This window comes from Lissotriton helveticus, chromosome 7 (genome assembly GCF_964261635.1).
Source record: "Lissotriton helveticus chromosome 7, aLisHel1.1, whole genome shotgun sequence".
Classification (NCBI taxonomy): domain Eukaryota; kingdom Metazoa; phylum Chordata; class Amphibia; order Caudata; family Salamandridae; genus Lissotriton; species Lissotriton helveticus.
Window position 1 is genome coordinate 1,249,007,224 of NC_136068.1, and position 23,541 is coordinate 1,249,030,764.

The following is a 23,541-nucleotide window of genomic DNA, read 5'->3' on the forward strand; positions in this document are numbered from 1 at the left end:
CCAGTCCGGAGCCACAAGGATGACTTGGGCCCGGTCGCGCTTGATCTTCTTCAGCACTCTGGGCAGAAGTGGTATAGGCGGAAAGACGTACAACAGACCGCAATACCACTCGCGACGAAAAGCGACTCCGAGCGAGTGCCGCCTTGGAAATTCCAACGCGCAGAACTGATGACATTGCGCGTTCTCTTCGGTGGCGAATAGATCTAACCAAGGCTCTCCCCACTGCTGAGAGTGGCCTTGCGCCACGTCCGAGTTCAGACGCCTTTCGTGATCCATCATGCACCGACGGCTGAGTTCGTCCGCCCTGGCGTTCAGACAAACCTGCCAGGTGTTGAACCACCAGGGTCACGCCCTGATGTTCCAGCCACTGCCAGAGGCGCAGAGCCTCCTGGCAAAGGGTCCACGACCCCACCCCTCCCTGTTTGTTGCAGTACCACATGGCGGTGCTGTTGTCCGTGAACATCTGCACTACACTCCCCCGGACAGTGGGGAGGAATGCCTTCAGTGCTAGACGAATCGCCCGCAGCTCCAAAAGGTTGATATGGAGCCGGGACTCCGCCGGAGACCAGAGGTCTCTGATCTCCGCCTCTCCCATGTGGCCTCCCCAGCACGGGAGGGACGCGTCCGTCACAACTACGTGCTCCGGTTGGGGAAGGGAGAGGGATCTAACGCTGACCCAATCGCGGTCCGTGGGCCACCACTGCAGCTGTCTCGCAGTGCCCTCCGAGATCAGGACATGGTCGGAGAGGTTGCCCTGATGCTGGGCCCACTGAAACTTCAGGTCCCACTGAAGAGCCCGCATCCGCCACCGGGCGTTATGCACCAGAAGGATGCAGGAGGCCATCAGCCCCAGAAGCCGCAGCGTCAACCTGACCGAGAACCGGGATAAAGGCTGAAAGAGTGGAATCAGAGCCTGAATATCCTGAACCCGCTGTTCGGGTGGAGAAACCCGAAACTGCGCCGAGTCGAGAACCGCTCCGATGAAGAGGAGCTTCTGAGAGCGGCACAGGTGTGACTTCGGCACATTGATGGAGAACCCCAGCAGGTGCAGGAGGTCTGCCGTCGTCTGAAAGTGGCTGACGACCGCCTTCAACAACCAGTCATCGAGGTAGGGGAAGACTGAAACCCCTAACCTGCACAGATGAGCTGCGACCACTGCCATCACCTTTGTGAACACCCGTGGGGCGCTGGTAAGGCCGAAGGGGAGCCCGGTAAACTGAAAGTGCTTGTGGCCAACCGTGAACCACAGGTAGTACCGGTGGGCCGGCAGGACGGGGATGTGGAAATAAGAGTCCTGCAAGTCCAACGCTACCATCCAGTCTTCTGGGTCCAGGGCAGCTAGGACCTGAGCTAGTGTCAGCATTTTGAACTTCTCCTTCCGGAGGAAGCCGTTGACGTTCCGTAGGTCCAAGATAGGGCGTAGGCCCCCTTTGCCATTCTTGGGTACCAGAAAGTAGTGGGAGTAACAACCACACCCTACCTCTGGCCCAGGAACGCGCTCGATGGCCCCCTTGGCCAAGAGGGCGTAACTTCCTCTTGCAGAAGTCACAAATGATCCCCCGATACGCGGTGGTATTGCGGTGGCATGGCTGGAGGAGCCGCCTCGAAGGGGAGGGAGTAGCCCCTTCGGACGATTTGCAGCACCCACCTGTCCGATGTGACAGTGCGCCAGTGGAGGAGGTGATGGTGAACCCTGCCCCCCACTGGCGTCACATGGGCCTGAAAGCACGGACTAGGAGGGTAATGAGGCGGATGCTGCGGGGGAGGGTGTGGACTGGCCTCGCCGTTGTCCCCGACCGCCTCCACGGCGGTTTCCACGGCCGCCACCGCGTTGGATGTTAGTCTGCGGGGCGTGGCTGGCAGCACGTGTGGGGGCGCCCCTTCCGTGGCCATGAAAGGAGCGCAAGGCACCCGTTTGCTGGCGCGGGGCCGAGAGGCCCAAGGACCTAGTCGTAGCCCTGGAGTCCTTAAAGCGCTCAAGCGCATGGTCTGCCTTATCGCCAAAAAGGCGACGGCCATCAAACGGCATGTCCATGAGTGTATTTTGGACATCGGCCGAGAAGTTGGCTGACCTCAACCAGGCGTGGCGACGAATCGCCACCGTCGTTGCCATCGCTCTGCCCAGTGAGTCGGTGGTATCCAGCCCACACCGGATAGAATACCGCGCTGCATCTCGGCCCTCCACAAGGGCTTGGCCGAGTGTAGCCCGTACCTCCAACGGGCATTCTGGCAGCATGTCCGCGACCGTATCCCACAGAGAGTGGGTGTAGCGGCCCAAGAGGCATGCGGTGTTGGAAGACTGCAGTCCCAGACTCAGGGAGGAGAATACCTTTTTGCCGTATTGCTCATACCTCTTGGATTCCCTGTCAGGCGGTGACGACGGGAATGCGGTCTGGGAATTGGAGGCCTGGATCACCAGGCTCTCAGGGGTGGGGTGGGTGGACAGGAAACAAGGGTCGCTCGGGGCCGGGCAGTGGCGTCTGTCCACGTTCCTATTTACAGGCGAACCTGTAGCGGGGCTGGACCAAGTGCCCAAAAGAACGCGGTCAAGGCCTCATTAAACGGCAGCAGAGGCTCAGCCGAGCTGGACTGTGGTTTAAGGACCTCAGTGAGGAGGTTAGTCCTCACGGCCGCGGCGGGGAGTTCAAGGCCCAAGGCCTTGGCCGCCCGCGTCAGCACCACACTGTAGGTTGCCCCCTCCTCCGTAGCCACGGTAGGAGGTGAGACAAAACCAGTGTCTGGCAAGGTGTCCAGACCACTTGCATCCCCAAGTCCACCTGTCCAGTCCTCCTGGGACTGACTGTCCCATGTCAGAGGGTCCTCAGACCACTCCCAATACTCCTCATCACCCATCTCCTGGTATTCAGGGGTGTCAAATGATCGGGCCGGCTCATGGAAGATGAATTCTTCAAACGGTGTCGAGAGCGGCGCCGCTCCGGATCGAGGGAGGCATCGGGGACGACGACGTCCGAAGACGGCGCCGGAGGTGACACCTGAGGAGCCGGCACCGGTGAGGTCGTCAGGTGAACCGGCGACGACCCGGATCCAGAAGCAGATCCAGTGGGGCCCTGCTGCGCCGGGCCGAAGCACCCGACGGCGTCGGGGCCGAAGCCCCCGACCCTCTAGGCCCCCCAGACGGGTCCGCTGGGCCCAAAGGCGCCACGGAGCCTGTCGGAGGAGTGAGGGACCTTATGGCCATGAGGAACCGCTCGATCTCTTCTGGCGTCGCGCGTGGCCCAGGGACTGGAGGGTGTGGGGCCGGACGCGACGCCCGCGACTCCGACGGAGCCACGTGGGTGGTGTCACCCGAACCCCCGGCCGCGTCGCGGGGACTCGGAAGAGCGATGACGTCTCTTCGACTTCTTGTGCTTACCGGACGACTTCGACCCTGAGGAGTGATGTCGACTCCCGGAGCTATGGTGGTTCCGCTCCCGCGACCGGTCCCTCGACCGCCGTCCGGACCGGGACCTCTAACGGCGCGGGGCCGACTGCCGGAACTCGAGTGGCTTGCGGGACCGCTCCTGCCTAGCTTTCGAGGTCAGGGCCCGGCAGTCGGAGCAGGTCTTGTCGTCATGATCGACACGAGACAGTGGAGACACCGACGGTGAGGGTCCGTGACCGACATCAGTCAGTCGCAATCCTCACGAGGCTTAAAACCTGGCATCCCTACCGGCACCGCTCGGAGTCGAAGACTAAGGTACCACTTTTTCCGGATCTGCGCTGCTGGCGCGGAAAAAAGAAGAACTGACGTCAGCACGCGGAGGCGGCGTCTAAGTACTCCGACGACATCATCACTGCGCCCACGATGCCGACGACAGATGCGGAGCTGTAGACGACTCCTACCGACGCGCAAGGGTACTGCTACGCAAAAAATTTCCGGATCCAGTCTGACGTCTGGGGATATTCTAAGGTAAGGAATCTATCACTAACGTGTCTGTTTCAGATGCTGACCCAATGACCTAAACAATCTCCGCCCTATCACCAACCTCCCCCTTCTCTCAAAGGTCCTTGAAGAACATGTCCTACTACAACTTGACAAACAAATCGAAAACTTCAACCTACTCGACCCCCTTCAGCCTGGCTTCAGGAAAGGCTGCAGCACCGAAACGGCAATGCTCAATGTCTCATTGATGACATCCATCAATCACTTGATAATGGCGAGACCTGCCTTCTTATCCTCCTTGATCTCTCCGCAGCGTTCGATACAGTCAACCTTTCAGCCTTACTTAATGTTCTTAGGACCCGTTTCGGCCTTAATGGCACCGCCCTCAAATGGTTCACCTCATACCTTCAACACCGAACTCAGCAAATCAAAATTCAAACTTGTCTCTCTAACCCCTATCCTGTCTCCCTTGGAGTCCCCCAAGGATCTATTCTCTCTCCTTCCCTCTTTAAACTCTTTATGGAACCCCTCCCTCTCATTCTTAAACAAGCAGGCATCAACTACCACCTATACGCTGATGACACCCAAATCTATTACAAGATTAAAACTCATGCTAAACCCTAATAAAACGGAAATCATCCTTTTCTCCCCTAAAAAGAACCGTCTCCCCATTCAATCATGGATTTCAGACCTTAACGCACTCAACTGCTCACTCACACTGTCCAACTCCGTCACATCTCTTGGCATTACTATTGACAACACCCTCACCTTTAACGTTCACATCAAAAACTCTGCCAAAGGAGCCCTCTTCACGCTCCGTCACCTCAAGAAAATCAAACCATTCTTACCCATCGATGACTTTAAACTTGCAGTTTAATCACTGGTTCTTTCACGTATTGACTATGGCAACGCCATCCTCAACGGAATCCCCAAGGTCCACCTTGCTCCAATTAAAGCTGTGCTAAACCTTGCAACCAAGCTCATCACAGACTCTAAACGCTTCGATCATATCTCCCCAGCTCTCAAATCTCTTAAATTGCTCCCTATCGAAGGGAGAACAGCTTACAAAACAGCTTTTATTACTCGTACAGCCCTCGAGCAAAACACTCCGCAGTACCTATACAAGAAACTCCTCATCGCTGGTACCCCTCGTCCTCTGAGAAGCACCAATGCCCTCCTCCTAATCCCACCTCTGCATAAAAAGAAAACCACATAATCTCTCTCCTTTTCTGGCAATGCCCCTACTATCTGGAATACCCTCCCTAAAAACCTGCGTGGAACCCCTCTTACGCCTGCTTAAAAAAAGACCTCAAAACCCACCTCCTTAACAACTATTGGGGATCCTAACCTGTGCCTGACTCTTGATCTTTTTTCACCATACCATATTTGTCTCAGTAATATATGTCTCTCTTCCTGTACTCCACTCTACCTATATTACCTGTATTGTATTGCTCCAGCTCCTGTTTCATTCCTTCTTGATTTGTAATCGCATTGTTTTTTACTTTGTTATTATGCTTTTTATACCATGTTTACCTTATACTATCCTGATCATGTAAAGCGCTCTGATACCTTTGGGTCTAGCCAGCGCTATATAAAACTTTTAAAATAAAAAAAAAAAGATGCTGCACTGCTCCGGTTGGTTCTGGTGTCTTCACACTCAGTGAGGAGACATACGTGACCTTCCAGAGCACAATTACCTTCTCCTAGTTGTCTGTGGAGTCAATAAGGCCATGGATGTGGAAGGCAGTGGACCGCACACTGCTTGACAGTGCTTGCGGACTGCAGAGAAGTAGCTCCTCTACTCCAAGGGAGTCTGTTGGTGGGTTTTGAAGTGCTGGCAGGATCCTCAAGGCTTTGGTAGTTCTCCAGCTCGCAGGACAATTCTATCAGTCCTCTCACAGTGCTGAATATGTTTTCTGGCTACTTGGTGACTTTTTGAACTGATTTATTACATGCTTACTGTAATGTACTGCTGACAAATTCATGTTTAAAAAAAAAAAAACATGACACTGGTGTCTGACAGTCATGTGATTTCACAGCAGCTGAGGCAGAAGAAAGTCCTCGCCAGGGCCAGAGATCTGATCCTTTAAGACCACACAGAGGGCGTAGGAAGCTGGCTCTCTATATAGTATACTAAAATGAAGTATACTATGCAGAGAGTCCAGTGGGTCCCCAATTGGCTTACAGAGGCAAACAGTATATAATACTAATGCTCTCTTTTGTGGTAGTGTGGGCGAGCAGTTAGGCTTATCAGAGGGTAGTGATAAACATTTGTTGAACTCAATGAGTAAATCTGCAACGAAATTTAAAAAATAACACTTATTTTTATATATGTTTTAAACTAAAGAACTTCTTTCAAAGTTAAGTACAGTTTTCAATTGAAATAGTCACAGGTAAGTAAAACGTTCAAACCTGTGCCTTTTTACGCACAATACAGTCCTATGGGAGGACAAATCAAAGATGCATAAAGGTAGGTACAGTCGGTTTCAGAGGTTCAACTTCAGGGTTCGGAGTTGTATTCGGCCAAGGTCCAAAGTGCTACCTGCAGGTCTTCGGGAAACGCCCGAGTTCTACCAGGAGCAGGGTGCTAACGAGGCTGGTAGCTGCCATGCTAGGGTGAAGGAGGGCCACTGAAAAATAGGCTTCACAGGGGGACTTGCAGACAAACCGAGAGCTCCAAAATGACTGGACTCTCACTGCTGATGTTTGGTGCAGGCGTCCGATACCCCGCGGGGTTGGTCCTACACTGCTCCGGCTGGTTCTGGTCTCTTCACAGAGTGAGGAGATGGACGTGACCTTCCGGAGCACAAGTACCTTCTCCTGGTTGTCTGCAGAGTCGATAAGGCCATGGAGGTGCAAGGCAGTGGACCACACTCTGCTTGTCGGGCTTGGTAGTTCCCCGACTCTCAGGACAAGTCACTCTTTCGTGTTTGTCAAGAGAGGGCTGAAGACGGCAGGGTTTTGCGCCAAAGTCCAAAGTCAAAGCTGCAGTTCTCACCAAGCAGTACCTCTTCATCGTCCTTCTTCTGTTGATTCGTCAAATTCGAGTTCTTGGGTTCAGGGTTGCCACCTAAATACTCAAGTAAGGGGCATTTTCGGGGAGTCACAGGTAGTAGACAATAGAATACCTACCTTCAGGGTTTCTACGCCCTCTATATGACCACTTCCTGTGGGAAGTGGGCCTAACCCTGATCTTAAAAAAGTAGGGTCCACATCGCCAGGCCCGCCTTAGGGGTGGTGATGACTGTATGTGGGAACACTTCCTAATCTTACTAATTGTCCTACCTGTATTGCTGCAAAAAAGTGGGGTCAGGACAGTGGGGTGGGCACCTCCATTATCAAATAGGCTGCAGTGCCTTTAAAGCCTTCAGCTCTGGAATGCACATCCAGCTTGAAGGTGCGAACAACTACACCCAGAGCAAGTTTTGTTCCTGACCTCCAAGAGCGAAGGTTCCCACCTCAGGAAATCAGAAACCTGTCTATGGTGGCTGACTGTTTGAGAAAAGTCAGTCAACATACTAGCAAACTAGTAGTCTGTAGATTTTGAGGGGACATCTCTAAGGTGTCTTCTGGGTGCATTCATTAATAAATCCAGCACTGGCCTCAGTGTGGGTTTATTAAGATGAGGTGTTTAGTACCAAACACCTCGGGGTACAGTGAAGCCATCATGTAGCTGGGGAAACATATTGACGGTTGAACAGCCCATGTACTCGTTATGGCTTTCCTGCGCACTCATAATATCGAAGGATGAACTTAGGTATCATGGGGACACACCCACTGGGGTGGATATGTCTAAACAAGGCTATAGTGCACCCTGCTTTCGGGCTGTAAGACGTGCCGTAGGGGTGACTTACCTATACCACGTGAAAATCTTTGCTGGCATGGTGCACAGAGGTGTGTGCTATGCTGATTCTTCGGTTTTCTCTGCACCAAAACATGTAGGATGCAATGGCAGTTTGCATGATCTTGGTGAGAGGTTCCTTAGGGTGGCACAATTCGGGCTGCGGCCCTTGGGAACCCTCTTTTGTTCTGAGGTCCTACGTTGAGGGTAACTATGTCAAAAGGCACACTTTCCTACAATAATAAAAGCAGCTAAGCTTTTCAATATCAGTGAAAAAAGGGGAAAGTCGCAACATCACAATTTATAGCACTTACACCCTCACTGTGCTATCTCTAACTGCTATACTAGTTCTAGCAGATGTATAAATAACCAGTCCTGAGTTTTGGAGGGCAAGCCCATACCTGGAAAAAGGGATTTGGTGTCTGTTTGAAATAGCTTATCAGCTATTTCGAGCACAAGACCAAGAGCTTGGAGATTGGGTCTATAGGAGAACAAAGTCCTCATACCAGTTTGTGAAGGTAGAATGAAATGCTCTGAAGAGCTTCGGGGAGTCTTACTTAAGACTCTTTCGGTCGTGATGCATACCTGGATCTGCGTTCGCAGCCTGGCCGACGTGTTCTCTCCTAACTAAGTGGTCAAGTGAAAGTGCTTATATACTGAGTCTTAGCAGATATTGGACTTTCTGACATAACTTGAGGAAGGTCTGACATAGATTATGTGCATCAAGGACGTTTCCTTATGGACATATAAAATGAGAGGATGTCAATTCAGACAACACTATTTTGGCTATGGACGTTATATGGCTTTGAAAAAGGCTCCTGTCCCAGACTGAGGTTTGTTGATCTCTATATATGAATGAGTTGACACTTTCACAGTTCTTGGAAAGATAGGCACAGACGGCATCTGTGTCAAAGTCAGGCATGCTGATGACTGCACAATTTGAGGAAAAATGGAAGCCTCTATTGTCTAGGATAGATTCGGGGCCAAAGGTAAATAAGCTGAACATTCTGACTAAAATGGAAATTATAACTAAAATGGAAACTGTCCTGTATGTGTGTTCAGAACCTAAAACTAAAGGAAAGAAACCCAAAAGCAATGATTAAAATAAAAGAATTATGGAGGGAGACCATCATAAGATTGATGACAGTGCTGGAAACATTTCTAAGCTTAATAATATGTAAATTATCACATTGTGTTTTTGATTGGGCTTGCTTATCAGAGATATTCATTGTACATTTACAGGATAAAAACAAATGCCAATGTCATAACAATTAATCACTTAACACTTAATAACATGCCTTCAATGAACAAGCATTTGCAATGCAATAGGTCTCGCATTTACGCAAGTGTGAGCTATTGACATTGCAAATGACAATGCCTTTTATTTTTGGTTTCATTTTATTTAAAACATAAATAAAAAGCATTGTCATTTACAATGCCAATCGCTTAAACTCTCGTAAATGTGAGACCTATTGCATTGCAAATGCTTGTTTCCTTATGTTCTTACTAGTGAATGAAAGGTGGTGAGAATTGTGCCTTAAAATGCGGGGATTTTGAGGAAAAGAGGAGAAAAATGTGAAAAGAAAGTGCGGTTCTTTTCCCACTTCCTCCTATTTAAGGGTGGCTGAAGTTGTTTAGTTATAGTGTGAGAACAGATTTTTAATCCGCCACCTCTGAGGTGGTGGTTTTATGTTCAAAGAATATAGCCAAAAGGGCTATTTTCGAAAAGTGTGTGTTTGGCTGGAAAAGTGGCTTAAAACTATTTGAAAATATATCAATAACGCTTTACTTCAGTAAATAGTGGAACAATGGGAACACATATTATAGAAGAATGCCTCCCTAGCCCAAGCCCTACCTTGCTACCATTTCTTCTGTTTTATATGTAACCCTTGCCTGTTATTTGTGCACGCTTGGGGAAGGCCCCAACACTCTGCAGCAGGCACGCTGACTCACTAAGCTACCACACCCGCACATTATCGATGGTGAAATGGAAACAAACTGAAAGACGTAACGAGGATCGCTGTGGCTCCTTCAAACTATCAAAGGAGATTAGAGCTCAATCTAGCAAGCGCATGAACCCCGTGGCCTATCTCACCAGTATTACAACCAGATTTTCTCGGTGCTCAGACCTCTGCAGGGGGTGCTGCAAGCCTAAAAGCTATTTTAGAATACAATCTTTCTATGTGGGTAATTAAGTACCTAAAGCACAACAAATACTTGCCAATGGATTGGATCAATAGGTTGAAACAACTGCCACTGAAACCTGCAGTAACTTGCAGTTTTTTAATAACTCCTTTAATGACCGCCGTTGACGTCAGAGCCAACGTGCAGTAAAGCAGAGCTTCTAGCTTTTCACCTTTGTTTTACTAATTAAAAACAGCCAAATAACAATACATACCCATCATGAAAGTCGTTGATAGCACCCTTCCCCATGCCTATGTAAAAATGATGCTTTCACTCTAGTCCCAGTGCACTTACATCTTTGCACTTTCGCCTCCGTGGTGAGGATTTCTTCCACTGGTCCTGAGGCAGCAGTTTTGAAGCAAATAAAACGAGACCTACTGCATTGTAAATGCTTGTCAGTATTAGCAAACAGGTACTACTTAGGATAGTAAGTACCTGCACCTCTTTTACATATAAACCACTGCCTAAGCATCTGTGGCGGTAGGGTGGGCTCTAAGTACTTTGTAGGGGTCCTCAGGTATCCTAATGCATGTTAAGTTGTGGACACAGGGGTTCTGCAAGGCAACGCAGACCCACACAACTTACAAAATGTTCTATGCAATGACAACACTCACTTGGATTAGTGCATGGTAACTCCCCGCGTTCACACCCCGGTGTTCTTTAGTATAACATATGCGGGGGGAGGGGGGGAGGGGGGGGGGGGTTGTATGACAAAATCCCCCTCCCAAAGTTGAGTGGGTGAGCCTGGCCCACCGACTAAACATTACATAACGCTCTTGTTAGTAAGCTCCTTCCAGCAACGAGAAACGGTGATAACTGCTTCTCAGCTATAAGTTAATTCTCAAAAACACGAGGAGCGCAGTGAAAGTCATGACTTTCAGAGGTGAGTGTGCATACAGCTCATTCATGCAGCGTCGAGATTGGCTTTAGGAAACAAGCGACACAGCTGAATTTAATGAGGCGTGACTGAGGGCTGCTACAGCCGGACAATGGAGCTCTTCACAGAAGGGGACGGAAATGTTTAAAAATGTCTATCTATCTACATATCTTTGTATAGAAGATGCCGAGACCTAAAAGGACATCAATTCAGTTACATTTCTGTGTCCGTGCCTCTCCCCGTTTTTCGTTCTGAAAATCTGGTCACACTAGGTTAGGTGGTAAAAATGTAGCAATAACTGTGCCCTCCATGCCACTAGCTCGGTGCCACTGCACCTGCTGAACTATTGATAGCTAGCCCCGGCCCCCTGGAAAGTTAACGGGACGATACATTCTAAACCCCATTTCACCTTCAACACTCCCTCCCCCGCGCACTGCTGAAAAGTGACACTCGTGTGTCAGCGTTGAGAAACAACTGTCATCCCGGAAAGCAGTTTACACTCCATTTTAAAACTATTGTCCTTCCTACCTCCACAGTACTCCGCTGCTTGGTCCAGGGACCGCACAAAATGGACAAACAAACAGCTGGCTACTGGATTTGCGCCAGTCACCCGAGTGGTACAGTGAAAACAAAATAACCAACACTCCACTGCTGGATATTCAGTCCTGGGGCATCTAACATCAGGAAATGGAGATAACACCACAAGATAAACAAGCAATGCTTGGAAGTAGAAACCAGAGAGACAGGAGATTGGGAACGCGCGCGCGTGGCTGGCTCCGATCGCTTTCCTGAGCGTGCGCGTGCCAGTTTCCTGTCTCCTGGGAAGCAGACCCGGCAACTATAGTATCGCGCCTGCGCGATGCGCATATGGCTTCGCCATATGCATCGCAGGCGCGAGACCTAAAAAGGGGTCTCTCTGCTGGAAGACAGGATCCTTACAACAAAACATTAATAATGGACCACTGCAAACCGACCTATTAGTACATAGATCGATTTGCATAATAGCACACTATCAGCAAAAAATACTGATTGAAAATTGTGACCAGTGCCACATACAACTGGCCCTAAATAATAGTCATTGACATCTACTATTATTTGCATGCCACATGTTTCATTAAACAAGTCTAACTTGAATAAGATATCATTTAAGTTGGCAACAGAAAACATGCACTGTAACGCTTTAATCCATGGCAAAACTGTGGTATAATACACACTAAGTAAAGGCAGATTATTCATTTCATATTAATTTGAAAGTGCGGAATGTCGTTCAATACTGAATACTCCTTAATTCCTCCTGTTATCTGTTAAATCTACGAATCAGAAAATGCAGTGAAATATTACAAATAATACTTTTAAACATCCTCTATAGTTTGACTAACAGATGATTTGACACCCATTACAAAACAAATCTTAACAAACTTGCCTCTATTTTCATGGCCTTTGGTTGCACAATATAAATCTTGTTCCTGTAGCCACACCAGACTTTATCATGCACAACTGCCATACATCGTATTGAATGATGAGGGCGCCCCAAGTCTAAAAGGTGATAGTTTGTCAAATCCCACTGTCCATCTGCAGAAATAATATTTTGAAGAAGTATGAAGCAATACTGCTTATAAACATTTTGAATAATGTTTCTGTTAGAAGGTTAAAGTGAAATTATAGGTAGGACTGGTAATAATGAAAAAGTTACTTACCTTCGGTAACGCCATATCTGGTAGAGACTATATCAAGCCGTAGAGTCCTTTCCTTTGAATTTACCAGGTGTCAGACTGGATACAGAAGATTTTTCTTAAGTAGTACCCCTGCATGCTGGTAGGTGATGCCGGCAGCGTCGTCCATGCCAGACGTGAAGTCAACAGCACCTATATAGCTGCAACATAGGTGAGCTGAAGTCAGTTTCTTTTCACGACTTTCCACGTCAGAAGCATGGAGCCATGAAGAACATGGACCACTGGTGTGAAAAATTAGCCCAGAAAGGCACCCTGTCCATAGAAATCAGTTTGCAGAGGGGGGCTAGATGGATGGATCGGTAAGGAATCTGGAGGCTAGACATAGGGCTTGATTTAGATTTTTTCGGGCGGATTACTTCGTCACAATGGTGACAAACATCCTATCTGGCAAAATATAAATCACATAGGATATAATGGGATTAATATTCGCCAGATGGGTTACTTTGTCACAACGTTGACAGATAAGCCAAGATCTAAATCAGTCCCAAAGTTTCTACCAGATAAGGCGCTACCGAAGGCAAGTAATTTGGTTATCTGATAGACTTCTAGCCACAGATGCCTTACCTTTGAAAAGATACCCAAGCACTACCATCCCCGGTGGTGGATCTACGGATCAATTTCAAACAAGGAAGTGCTGCAGGTTCCAACACATAAAGGGCCCATCCGTACGGACTGGACTGTCAGGTAGTAATGTTTTGTGAACTTGAACAAGAAGGTCACGTTGCCTGACAGATGTACAGGACCGGAACTTCGCGAGCTAATGTAGTGGTCGCAGCTTTAGCTCTGGGGGAATGAGCTGCAAACCTTCTGGAGGTAGCTTCTTGGCTAATGCATTGCAGAATTTAATGTAGTGCACGTCCCATCTGGAGATGGTCTGCTTCTGCACAGCTCGGCCTTTCTTCGCGCCAACATATCTAAAGAAAAGAGTTGGTCGTCCATCTAGAACTCTAGTGTACTGTCAAGGAAGAACGGCAACGCTCTTTAGGTACAGTGGATCGCTCTTCTTTAGAAGGATGTGGAGGAGCGTAAAAGGTAGGAAGTGTGATGGATTGGCCTGAATGAAATGTGGTAATCACTTTCAGTAGACAGGAGGTCCTTGTTCAAAGCACCGCGATACCAAAGGCCACTGAATTCAAGCTAGCCTGGCTGATGACGGCTGATTAGCCAGAAACCGCTCCGAGGATGCTTATTTACGGTCTAGGGAAGACATGACTTGGCAGTTCGGGCTGGACTGTTCCCATGAGGCACAGGGTCAGACTGATTTGCATATGGTCATGTCTGAACTGGGGTGGTGGAGTAAGCTAAAGAATGATGATGGATTAAACCCAGATCAGTTGGCTGGGGGCGAGTGCTTGCAATGTTCAACACTCAGTCCATCATCCCCTATGGTTTTGCTTTGTTCGTCCTAAGTTGGCAGGGTATGCCCAGACGTGGGTCCCTTGCTCACTTTGCCACTGGATTCAAGCTAGACTGGCTGATGACAGCTGATTAGCCAAAAACCAGTCCCAGGATGCTTGTTTCCGGTCCAGGGAAGACATGGTTTGGCAGTTCTGGCTGGATTGTTCCCATGAGGCACAGGGTCAGACTGATTTGCATATGGCCATGTCTGAACTGGGGTGGTGGAGTAAGCTAAAGAATGATGATGGATTAAACCCAGATCAGTTGGCTGGGGGTGAGTGCTTGCAATGTTCAACACTCCATCCATCATCCCCTTTGGTTTTGCCTTGTTCGAAGCACCAGTCTGTCAGGATAGACTGATAAGTAAGGCAGCATAGATGACCAGGCCTGCAGCTCACTTAATCTAAGGGCAAATGTAATAGCCACAAGAAAGGATGTTTTAATCGTCAGGGGGACAATTCTGGAGAGGCTCAAATTGAGCACTGTAGGAGAGTAGGGTCTGCAATCCTATGATCACCCAGATTTTTGCTTTTTGCTGCACTGGTTTACGACTTTCCCTGGCTGTGGGCCTGCTAATCAGACCCACAGCCTAGCTGTTCTCTCTATCCAAATTGTACTCAGGTACTGAATTGGCACTGGGCCCTCTCCAAGTCCCTGTACCCAGGGCTGAGGTGTACCCAGAAGTCTCCCAGGGGCTGAAGCATGTATTGTGCCACCCCTGGGTTGACTAACTAAACTGACACAACTGGCTGCACGACAGCTGGGGCAAGGTGGTGTACTCACCCTTTGCTTTAGATATAGTATACCTATATCTAACCCTAAAATGGACACACAGATCTCCTATCAGTCACTCCTATGGCAGGCCTTAACAATCCTGAAGGCAGAGTGCTTGGAATCGTGTGAGATGGTGCTCTGGCATGAGCTGAGCCTGTCTGCGGCTTTCGGGATCCATCCCTTAGCCGTTTCCATGATATCGCATACCATATACTCTTAAGTGCATTATAATCCTCGCGGTTATGTGCCAACTCTGGTATCGCTTTATCAAAACATGTCGAGTAAGGTGTCATACGAATTGGAATACTAACCCCTCGCCAATTCTGGCGACGGGGTTAGCATTCCACCCTTCTAGAGGGACACGACATGTATGTAACCCCTAACCCCGGTTAAAGTCAGACAGAGCCTTAGCATCCACAAAATGGATGCTGCCACCGAGACACAAGTCTGCCCTCCTGCTGCTGGGAGTCCTCCCAGAGCAGGAGATAAGGACAAAGGGTTTCCTGCCAGGGGCGGAGCCAGCACCGTCCCAGACAGGGTTTTGTGTATTGTAGGTAGGCAGGGCTTTAGAGGAAGGTGACTGCACGTGGCACCCCGGTGCTCACTGTGCATAGGCTGGCTGGAACCAGTTCCAGGGTCACTCCAGACCCTGTGCTGGGGAAAAGCCCGCCAAGGAAGTGGGTGTAACCACCCCCCTCCCAGTCCCACCCCTAGGGCAGGACTTAGTCGCGTGCCAGCCCCTTTTTACAGGATAAAGGTAGAGACTGGCCCCCTTCCAAATCAGATCATCTTTGAATCCTGAAACTACTTTCCACGAAAGGAACTCAAGACTTCTTCCTAAGATTTCTCCCTTGTGACTAAGGAGTAGTCACCCTGAATCCGCAGGCACCATCTTAAGAACACTACGGTCTGCTGCAAGTCTCTCCTCCGGATCAAGACTGCCCAGCTCGACGAGAACCGGCTTCCCTGGCACCTCTGACCTCTACCTACATCATCAGTCACGCTGAGATTCGTGGGTGTGACGAGACCTCGAGGGACCGGCCATCTTCAAGACTGCACGACTTCTGCACAGCAAGCCCGCCGAGTAATTTCCTGGTGAGTGCTTTGGGGTCCGAGAAGCCCCGACCCTGAGCAGCTCCAGCACCGAAGAGTAGCCCCCCAGCATCTCCACGATCGGCGTGGGGCCCTTCTGCTTTTTGCTGCTCACCGCGTTGTTTGGCTACTAGCCCGCTGGCTTGTGGCCTTCTGAACGACGCCCGACGACATTTCTGCTGCTGGTCTGGTTGCTCCAGGCTGGCCCTTGCTCCCTTCAAAAAGAGGAGCACCCCGGACCCTCCTGGTCCACTCAAGACGCCATTTTGAGTCCACCGCGTGGGCTTGAATTAGCCAAGGCTTGTTGCCCAATCCTGGGTAACTTCGACGCCGACAGCTTCATCCATCGTGGGACAGCTCGCCTCTCCATCCTGGTCGCCGACAACGCCTCCTGGTCCGTGAGATCTGCAGAGCCAGCGTCGCCCACTCACCTAGTCGAGGTGACTTCGCCCGGTGCCATCCTGGTGCCCACTTAATCACTGGCTAGTGATTCAAGAACTTGGTCCCCTCTGCTTTCAGGTTTCTTCTTCCTCGATCCAGGCTTGGATCCAACCAACTTTCCTTCACTGGTCGCCTGCCAGCAACTTCCTTCTTCCAGGCTCCTGGTCCGGCAACGACATCCCCGACGTCTTTTCAGACCTATGCAGCTGCAGCCCCTGGGCTAGGTAACTTCGGCACTTCGGTGTCCCAGCATAGCCTCACTACCCTAGGGTCAGGATCCACTGTCGTTTTCTTCCTACCAGGTCGGGTTCGCCCGTGAACACTAACTTTGCCTTTACTAGCTCCCATAGACTTTGTCCCGCATCCCGCGTGAGAGTGCACACTCTGCACCCGAGTCCCCTAGGTCTCCTAGAAGTAATCTAACGATTCCCTAGTCAAGTCCTAGCGATTCCAAAGCCTATTAGTACTGTACTTACCTGCTAGTAATTTCGCATTCCACTTTTAAAGTATATGGTTTTTCGTGCCCCTCGGGCATTTGTGTATAACGTGCTAACTTAAGTATTTTCGTAAGAGTTTTGTTGTGTGCCTAGCACCCTGTCCTCATAAAGAGTACAGGGTTGTTGTGATTCTAATAAATACACTGTTTATTTTCATACCACTTGTGTGGTGTCCTTTCACTGGGTGTTCAAGGGGTAATGTGATGGTAAAACAGCTGGCTTAACACGCCCTCTAGAGTCTTAGCCTTAGACTGCTCGTATCCATGCTACTAGGATAGCTGGTCTATAAGGTTGACTTACAACCAATCATCAATAAGGGTTGTTTGGACTGATATATAGTGATCACTAGAATAGTGAACATTGCACATCAGGCCAACTTCTCACAAGCACATATCAAGAAAGTCAATTTCAGAATCAGGACCCACTGAGGCATGGTAAAGGGTGAAGCAGTCAAGAGAGGAATAAGTCCTTTTAGAAACCTATTGCAGGAAGCTGGCTTTTTTGCAGAATACCAAAATGAGGTACACTGTGTATAAAGTCCAGAAAACCCTTATTGGTTCACAGGGCTTAAATTAATGATTCCAAATGCTCCCATTTGTGGTAGTGTGGGCGAGCAGGAATCAATAAATGAGACATGCACTCAAGAAGAAACTCGAAACCAATTTTAGAAAAATAACAAGAATTTTTATATTTACTTTAACATCAAGCACTTCATAATTGGGTACATAGAGTACTTTTCAGTTTATCAGTTTTTGCAGGTAAGTAAAAATGTTCACTCAAATGCGTTTTCACGCAGCAATGCGTAACTATGGAGAAAGAAACACATACTGCATACAGGTATTTGCAAACCAATCTTGAGACCCCCTTTAGGACTTAAGGCGCTAGGGGGTCAAGTTTCAAAATACCACCAGCAGTTCGAGTTTACCTGCCCTGGTGTGTCCAGGTGCAGAGATGCTGGGGGTTGGTAGCCTTGCGCACCACACCACAGGAAAAGGAAAAGAGGGGGGCCATCTAGAAACAGGCTTCAGGGGTGGGACTCGGGGCAAGTCCGGGAGCTCCCAACAGGGGGCTATGATTGTGGGGGTCCTGGGGAGCACTGATGATGGTCGTGGACCCGGGCCGGGGAGCTCAGGTGCAGAGGGTTTTGGTTGGCTGTTGCCTGTGCGTCAAAGGCACCCATGGTTCTCAGTTGGACCTGCAAAGGGGGACAAATCAGGACAGCTGGACCACTCTAGTTGCTGGCCTCTACAGTGCTGGGGTCTCTCATCAGCTGCTCAGTCTTTGCGGCGTTGGAGTCCTGATTGGACTCAAACAAGCTTTAGTTGTTGCAAGGGGTGCGGTACCCCGGGTATTGGTGCAGGGAAACTCCGGTTGGTCCTGGCGTCTTTTTCACTTGGTGGGGAATCGGATCTGACCTGTTGAAGTATGGAGACCTCCTCCTGGGTGCCTGCTGCATTGGTGGACCTCGTGGTCAGCAGAAGAGTGTAGGTGCCAGCAGGAAAGAGTGAAGTGGCTCCTCTGCTTCATGGGAGATGCTAACGACTTGGCAAAGTGCGGGAGGCCCTCCGAGGCTTTCGGACGGTGCACAATTGCAGGAGACGTCGGAATGTCGAGATTGTAGGGACAGAAGCAGGCAGGCCAGCAGGGTTAGGAGTCAAAGTCCATCAGTAGTCCAGCAGTTTTTGCTTCTTTGGCTCCTCTTTGTCCTCTTCTTTCTTCAGTCAGTCGAATCGGAGGTCCTGGTGTCAGGAGGCCACCTAAATACTGAATTTAGGGGCCTTAAGGGGAGTGTAGAGTAGTAGCCAATTGGCTACTTACCCTTGTGGTCACTACACCCTCAATATGATCACTTCCTGTGGGGGAGTGGGCAAAACCCAGTCCCAGAATTCCGAGCACCAAAATCAAAATGGAGAAACCCTTCTTTCGTTGAGCCCACTTTATGGGTGTGACTGATCCGGTACTGCGAAATGAAAAAATAAGCAAGTCGTTATTTGGCTTGACTCCTTGGGCACAAGTTTAGGCTGGATCCCCAGCTAATAAATCTCTTCAGTAAAATTATTTCGTTTCAAAAATATTTTATTGTTTGTTATAATTCTTATTTTCCATAACACTCTTTCACTCGAGTTTGTGTCACTCGTGTAGTTATATTTGCAATAACTTCATCCTTCAATGCATTTTTTATAGTTTATGTGGCCTCCCAATGCATTTCGGCGCAATAGCGCCTTTGTCAAGGGATCTGTAAATCAAAAATGAAGTTCATTAGTACCACTGTACTATCGCCCACAATATTCTGCTAATACATAGCATTTAACATATACATTGTAATATAAAGCACCCTGCCTTAGTGCTGTAAGGCCTGTTGTAAGGGTGACTTACATATATGGCATGCAGGGTGTGTGCCCACATAACACAGGGTGTGTGCCATTTTGTGTTTTAACATTTGTATGCACCATTTCACACAGCCTGCAATGGCAGTCTGCCTATGTTTGGTGGCGGGTCCCTTACATGCTCAATACAATACATGCTACATCTCTTAGGGGCCCTCTTTAGTACCCATGCCCTAGGAACCAGGGATACCATTTACTACGGACTTATAGAGGTGCTAAACGCCTTGCCAATTTGTGAACAACTGAGCATTTACCATGCTTTGGGGAAAGAACACTGGCACTGGGGACCTGGTTAAGAGAACCCAGTGCACTTCAGTCAAAATTGCATCAAATACCAGATAAAAAGTGGGGGTGACCATGTCAAAAAGGAGCACTTTCCTACACCTATGTACAATAGGGGACTGGTCAGGCAGCTGCAAAAAAAAGCAGAAAGAGCAGACAGATATCTCTTAAGAGTGTCCAGAGCACAGGCCTGTTGGATAAGGGAAATAATGAAGAGTAAAACTTAAAAAAGAAGGGGAAGAAAGGGAATCAATGTATTTTTCTGCACGCCATGCCACAAATGTTTTCCAATGCCAGGCATATACTGTCTTGCTGGAAGGACGCCTGGCTGCCAACATGTAGTTACAGACTTCAGGAGGAAGGTCAAAGGCTGTCAAATGGCACTGTTCAACCTCCAAGCAATAGGGCAAAGGCTGGACAGGTTCAGGTGGAGGACCATCCCCTACTGCTATGACAGAATATCCTCTGGAAGGGGCAGCCTGACCGGAGTATCAATGGCCATGCTCAGAGGCTTGGGATACCAGTCTCTCCAAGCCCAATCTGTAGCCACAAGGATGTCTTGGGTAGGTTATTCTTGATCTTCTTCAGAACTCTGGGCAGGAGTGGTATGGAAGGAACTCTGGGCAGGAGTGGTACTGGAGGAACTCCGGGCAGGAGTTGTATGGGCGGAAAGTCATATAGGAAGCCTGTGCTCCACAAGAGATGAAAGCATCTCTGAGTGACAGCCGCCTTGGAAATTCCAATGTGCAAAACTGCTGACATTGCGCTTTCAACAAAGGCGAATAGATCTAACCAAGGCTCTCCCCACTGTTGAAAGAGGACTTTTGCCAACTCTGGTTGGAGTAGCCATTCGTGATCTGCTAGGCATCGAGAATTGAGTTTGTCCGCAATGGCATTCTGAAAGCCTGCCAGGTATTAAACCACCAGGGATACGCCCTACTGTTCCAGCCATGTCCAGAGGCGCAGGGCCTCTTGACAAAGGGTCAAAGACCCACCCCTGTTTGTTGCAGGCTTTCAGTGGCAGGTGGATTGCATGGAGCTCCAGCAGTTTTTGTTTTTTTTACTACCACTCTATACCCCGTTCCCACATTGTACCAAATTGTATTTATTTGAGTAATCAACCCCCACTCCTGGCATACATAACCTTGCAAATACAGATTTTTTGCCTCTTTGAAATCCACTGGGCAACTGTGGGAACAAAATGACATTTCCATTTGGCTAAAACGAATGATCTAGCCACTAATGTTAAAATAAATAGCATCTGGTTCTGCCCTATCGTCGTTGCCTGGAGGGATACCAAAATGCCAAACAGTGCCCCATAAGCATCAAGGGCAATGGCGCATTCCAGTCTTTGGCTTATACCCTGCTCCAGCAGGTTGATGTAGAGTCCGGATTCCGCTGGAGACCAGAGTCCTCTGATCTCCACCCCTCACAGATGGCCGCCCCATCCCAGGAGTGATGCATCTGTCACTACTGTAGATCTGGTTGGGGAAGGAAGCGGGGTTTGCCTCTGACACAATTGCAGTTCATGAGCCACCTCTGCAGATCTTTTGCAGTTCCCTCAGAGATCTGGACCATGTCACAAAGCGTCCCCTGATGGTGTACCCATTGAAACTTCAGGTCTCACTGCAGAGCCTCCATATGCAATCTAGCATGAATTACCAGCAAGATGCAGAAGGTCATGAGTCCCAAAAGCTTTGGGGTCTACCCCGCCGAAATCGAAGCTTGAGGCTGCAACATCGGTATCATAGCATGAATATACTGGACTTGCCGCTTGGGAGGATAATCCCGAAACTCGAATGAAAGGGAACATCTGAGAGGGAGTCAGGTGTGACTTTGGCATGTTGATAGTGAACCTCAGCGAGTACAAGAGGTTTACTGTAGTCAGGAGGTGGGAGACAATAGCTGGGGCGAGTCAGCCTTCAACAGCCAGTCGTCGATAATACCTTTGAATTTCTCCAGGCGTCAGACTGGATCCAGTAGATTTTTCTAGAGCAGTAGACCTGCACGCCAGTAGGTGGCATTGGCCGGATAAGTGTGGCGTCGTCCTCATTGGAAGTGATGTCCGCATCACCTATATTGATGCCACCTTGGCTCACTGACATCAGTTACTTTTCACGACTTTCCATGCCAGAAGCGTGCAGTCATGAAGTGCACTGACACTGTTGTGTTCAAACTAGGGCCCTGAAAGACATCAGCCATGACCCTAGAAATCTGCCCACAGAGCGGGAAGGATGGGTTGGTTAGTAAGGAATCTGCGGGTTGATATTGTCTCTACTAGATAAGGAGTTACCAAAGGTAAGAAACTTGTTCATCTAATAGAGACATCTAGTTGCAAATTCTTCACCTTTAAATAGATGCACAAGCAATACCATCCCCGGAGGTGGGTCTGCGGGCACATTTAGACTAAGAAGTCCTGCATGACTGAAGGGGCAAAATGCCTGTCCCTGTAGACCCGATTTTCCAGGCAGTAATGCTTGATAAACATGTGCAGGGACGCCCACATTGCTGCCTGACAGATGTCCAGAACTAGAACTCCAACTGCTTACGAAGCGGTAGCAGCCTTCGCTCTGGTGGAATGTGCTCTTAAGTCTTCAGGAGGCTGCTTGGGGGCACTAGCGAGCCCGAAGCAAGATGGCCGCACATTAGCGCAGCTCTGCTTGTCGGGGCTACAATCCGTCCTTTATCCTTGTCCTTCCCTAGGCATCTGCGTTAGTGTAGCGCTGCACGGACCTAGCCTGTGGACGGTGAGAGCGCTTTTGATCTCTGGCGGGGAAAAGTGTGTGACAGTTGGCCAGGGCTTTGCGGAGCGGTCTTACCTTGGAAGCGGTGAGCCGTGTACCGCAGTGCTGGTGCGTGAGGTAGAGCCCCGCTGGGATCACGGCTGATGGTAGCGGCACTGTCTGGCAGGGAGCAGCCGAAAAGAACGGAGGCCTGACACAACAACGGCGGGAGGCTGTGTGGAGGCTTGACGGGCAGTGGCGGTGAGGCCTTTGTGGAGCGGTCTTTCCGTGGAAGTGGTGAGCCGTGTACGACAGTGCTGGTGCGAGAGGTAAAGCCCCACTGGGATCGCGTCTGACATTAGAGACACCTACTGGCAGGGAGCAGCCAAAAGAACAGAGGCCTGCTGTGACGACGTGAGGCTATGCGGAGGCTTGACGGGCGGTGGCGGCGCAGCCCTATTGCCGCTGCGGTGTGCCCTGGAGCGGAGAAACGGCTGGGTGCTCTGCTGGCGCTGTGGGCTCTGGAGGCGGCGCTGTGGACGGCTTGCGCTTGGTTCTGAGGCCTTGGCGGACACCGACTGGACTGTTGGCAACGTGCTGGTGAGTGGAGCAGTTCTGAGCGCGGCAAAGGGCCTGGACATCGGGGTGCGGGAAGAGGCCGGAGCATCGGGAGCGCGGAAAGAGGCCTGGACATCAGGAGTGTGAGACGAGGCCTGGACATTGGTGGCGTGATTGCGCGCTGGGAGGCCCCTGTGCTGTGTTGGCCATATGAAGTTAGTTACAGGAGACACAGTGGGTTGTGTGGAGGTGCTGCTGTGAGCCCCGGCTGCTGTTGGGGATCTGCATATCAATTCTGGTGGCATCTACTGAACTGGAATGACCATGGGACTGGTGCCGCGTTTCAGGTTCCCGTTTGGACGCTGCTGCAGGGACTGGTAAGGCCTTTTAGTGCTGTGGTTGGCTTGCCTGGGGTACCACCTCGCTGCTGGAAGAAGGGGTTGGCGCAAGGCCTGTTTGTGAGCAGGCCCAGGCCGGGTCGCCTCGGGTGCTGCCTGCTCGCTCCCTCTTTATGTCCAAGCCTTATCGATGTTCTGAGTCATTCTGAAGCGAGCCTGGGAAGTGTTAAACCTCCGGTATTGAATAAGAACTGTTGCGCCTGGTGTGCTTCCGGTGGCTGGGCTAACGGTTGCATTGTACGGTGCGTCTGCCAGCACTGATGGCATTCTGTCCTGGTGACGTGAGGCCCAGACGGCGAGTGGGACTTCTGTATACTCTTGTGGATTGTTCGGTGGGTGTCATCCACGATCAACTGATTGACTGTGCGCGAGACAGGATGGGGAAACCGGACAAACACCTGCAATCTACACTATCTTTTGAAACTAAACGGCCGAAGAAAACACAAAAGCAGATGACGTCTGACACGGAGACG

General features: G+C 49.7%; 1 protein-coding gene across 1 annotated transcript in view; it reads right to left on the reverse strand.

Annotated features, from left to right (window-relative positions):
* SPAG9 (sperm associated antigen 9) overlaps positions 1 to 23,541 on the reverse strand; it is a 2,066,870-nt gene that overhangs the window by 293,489 nt on the left and 1,749,840 nt on the right. Inside the window, exon 24 of the mRNA XM_078654422.1 lies at positions 12,209 to 12,357. Coding sequence (XP_078510548.1) covers positions 12,209 to 12,357 — 149 coding nt within the window. The remainder of the gene's footprint in view (positions 1 to 12,208; positions 12,358 to 23,541) is intronic.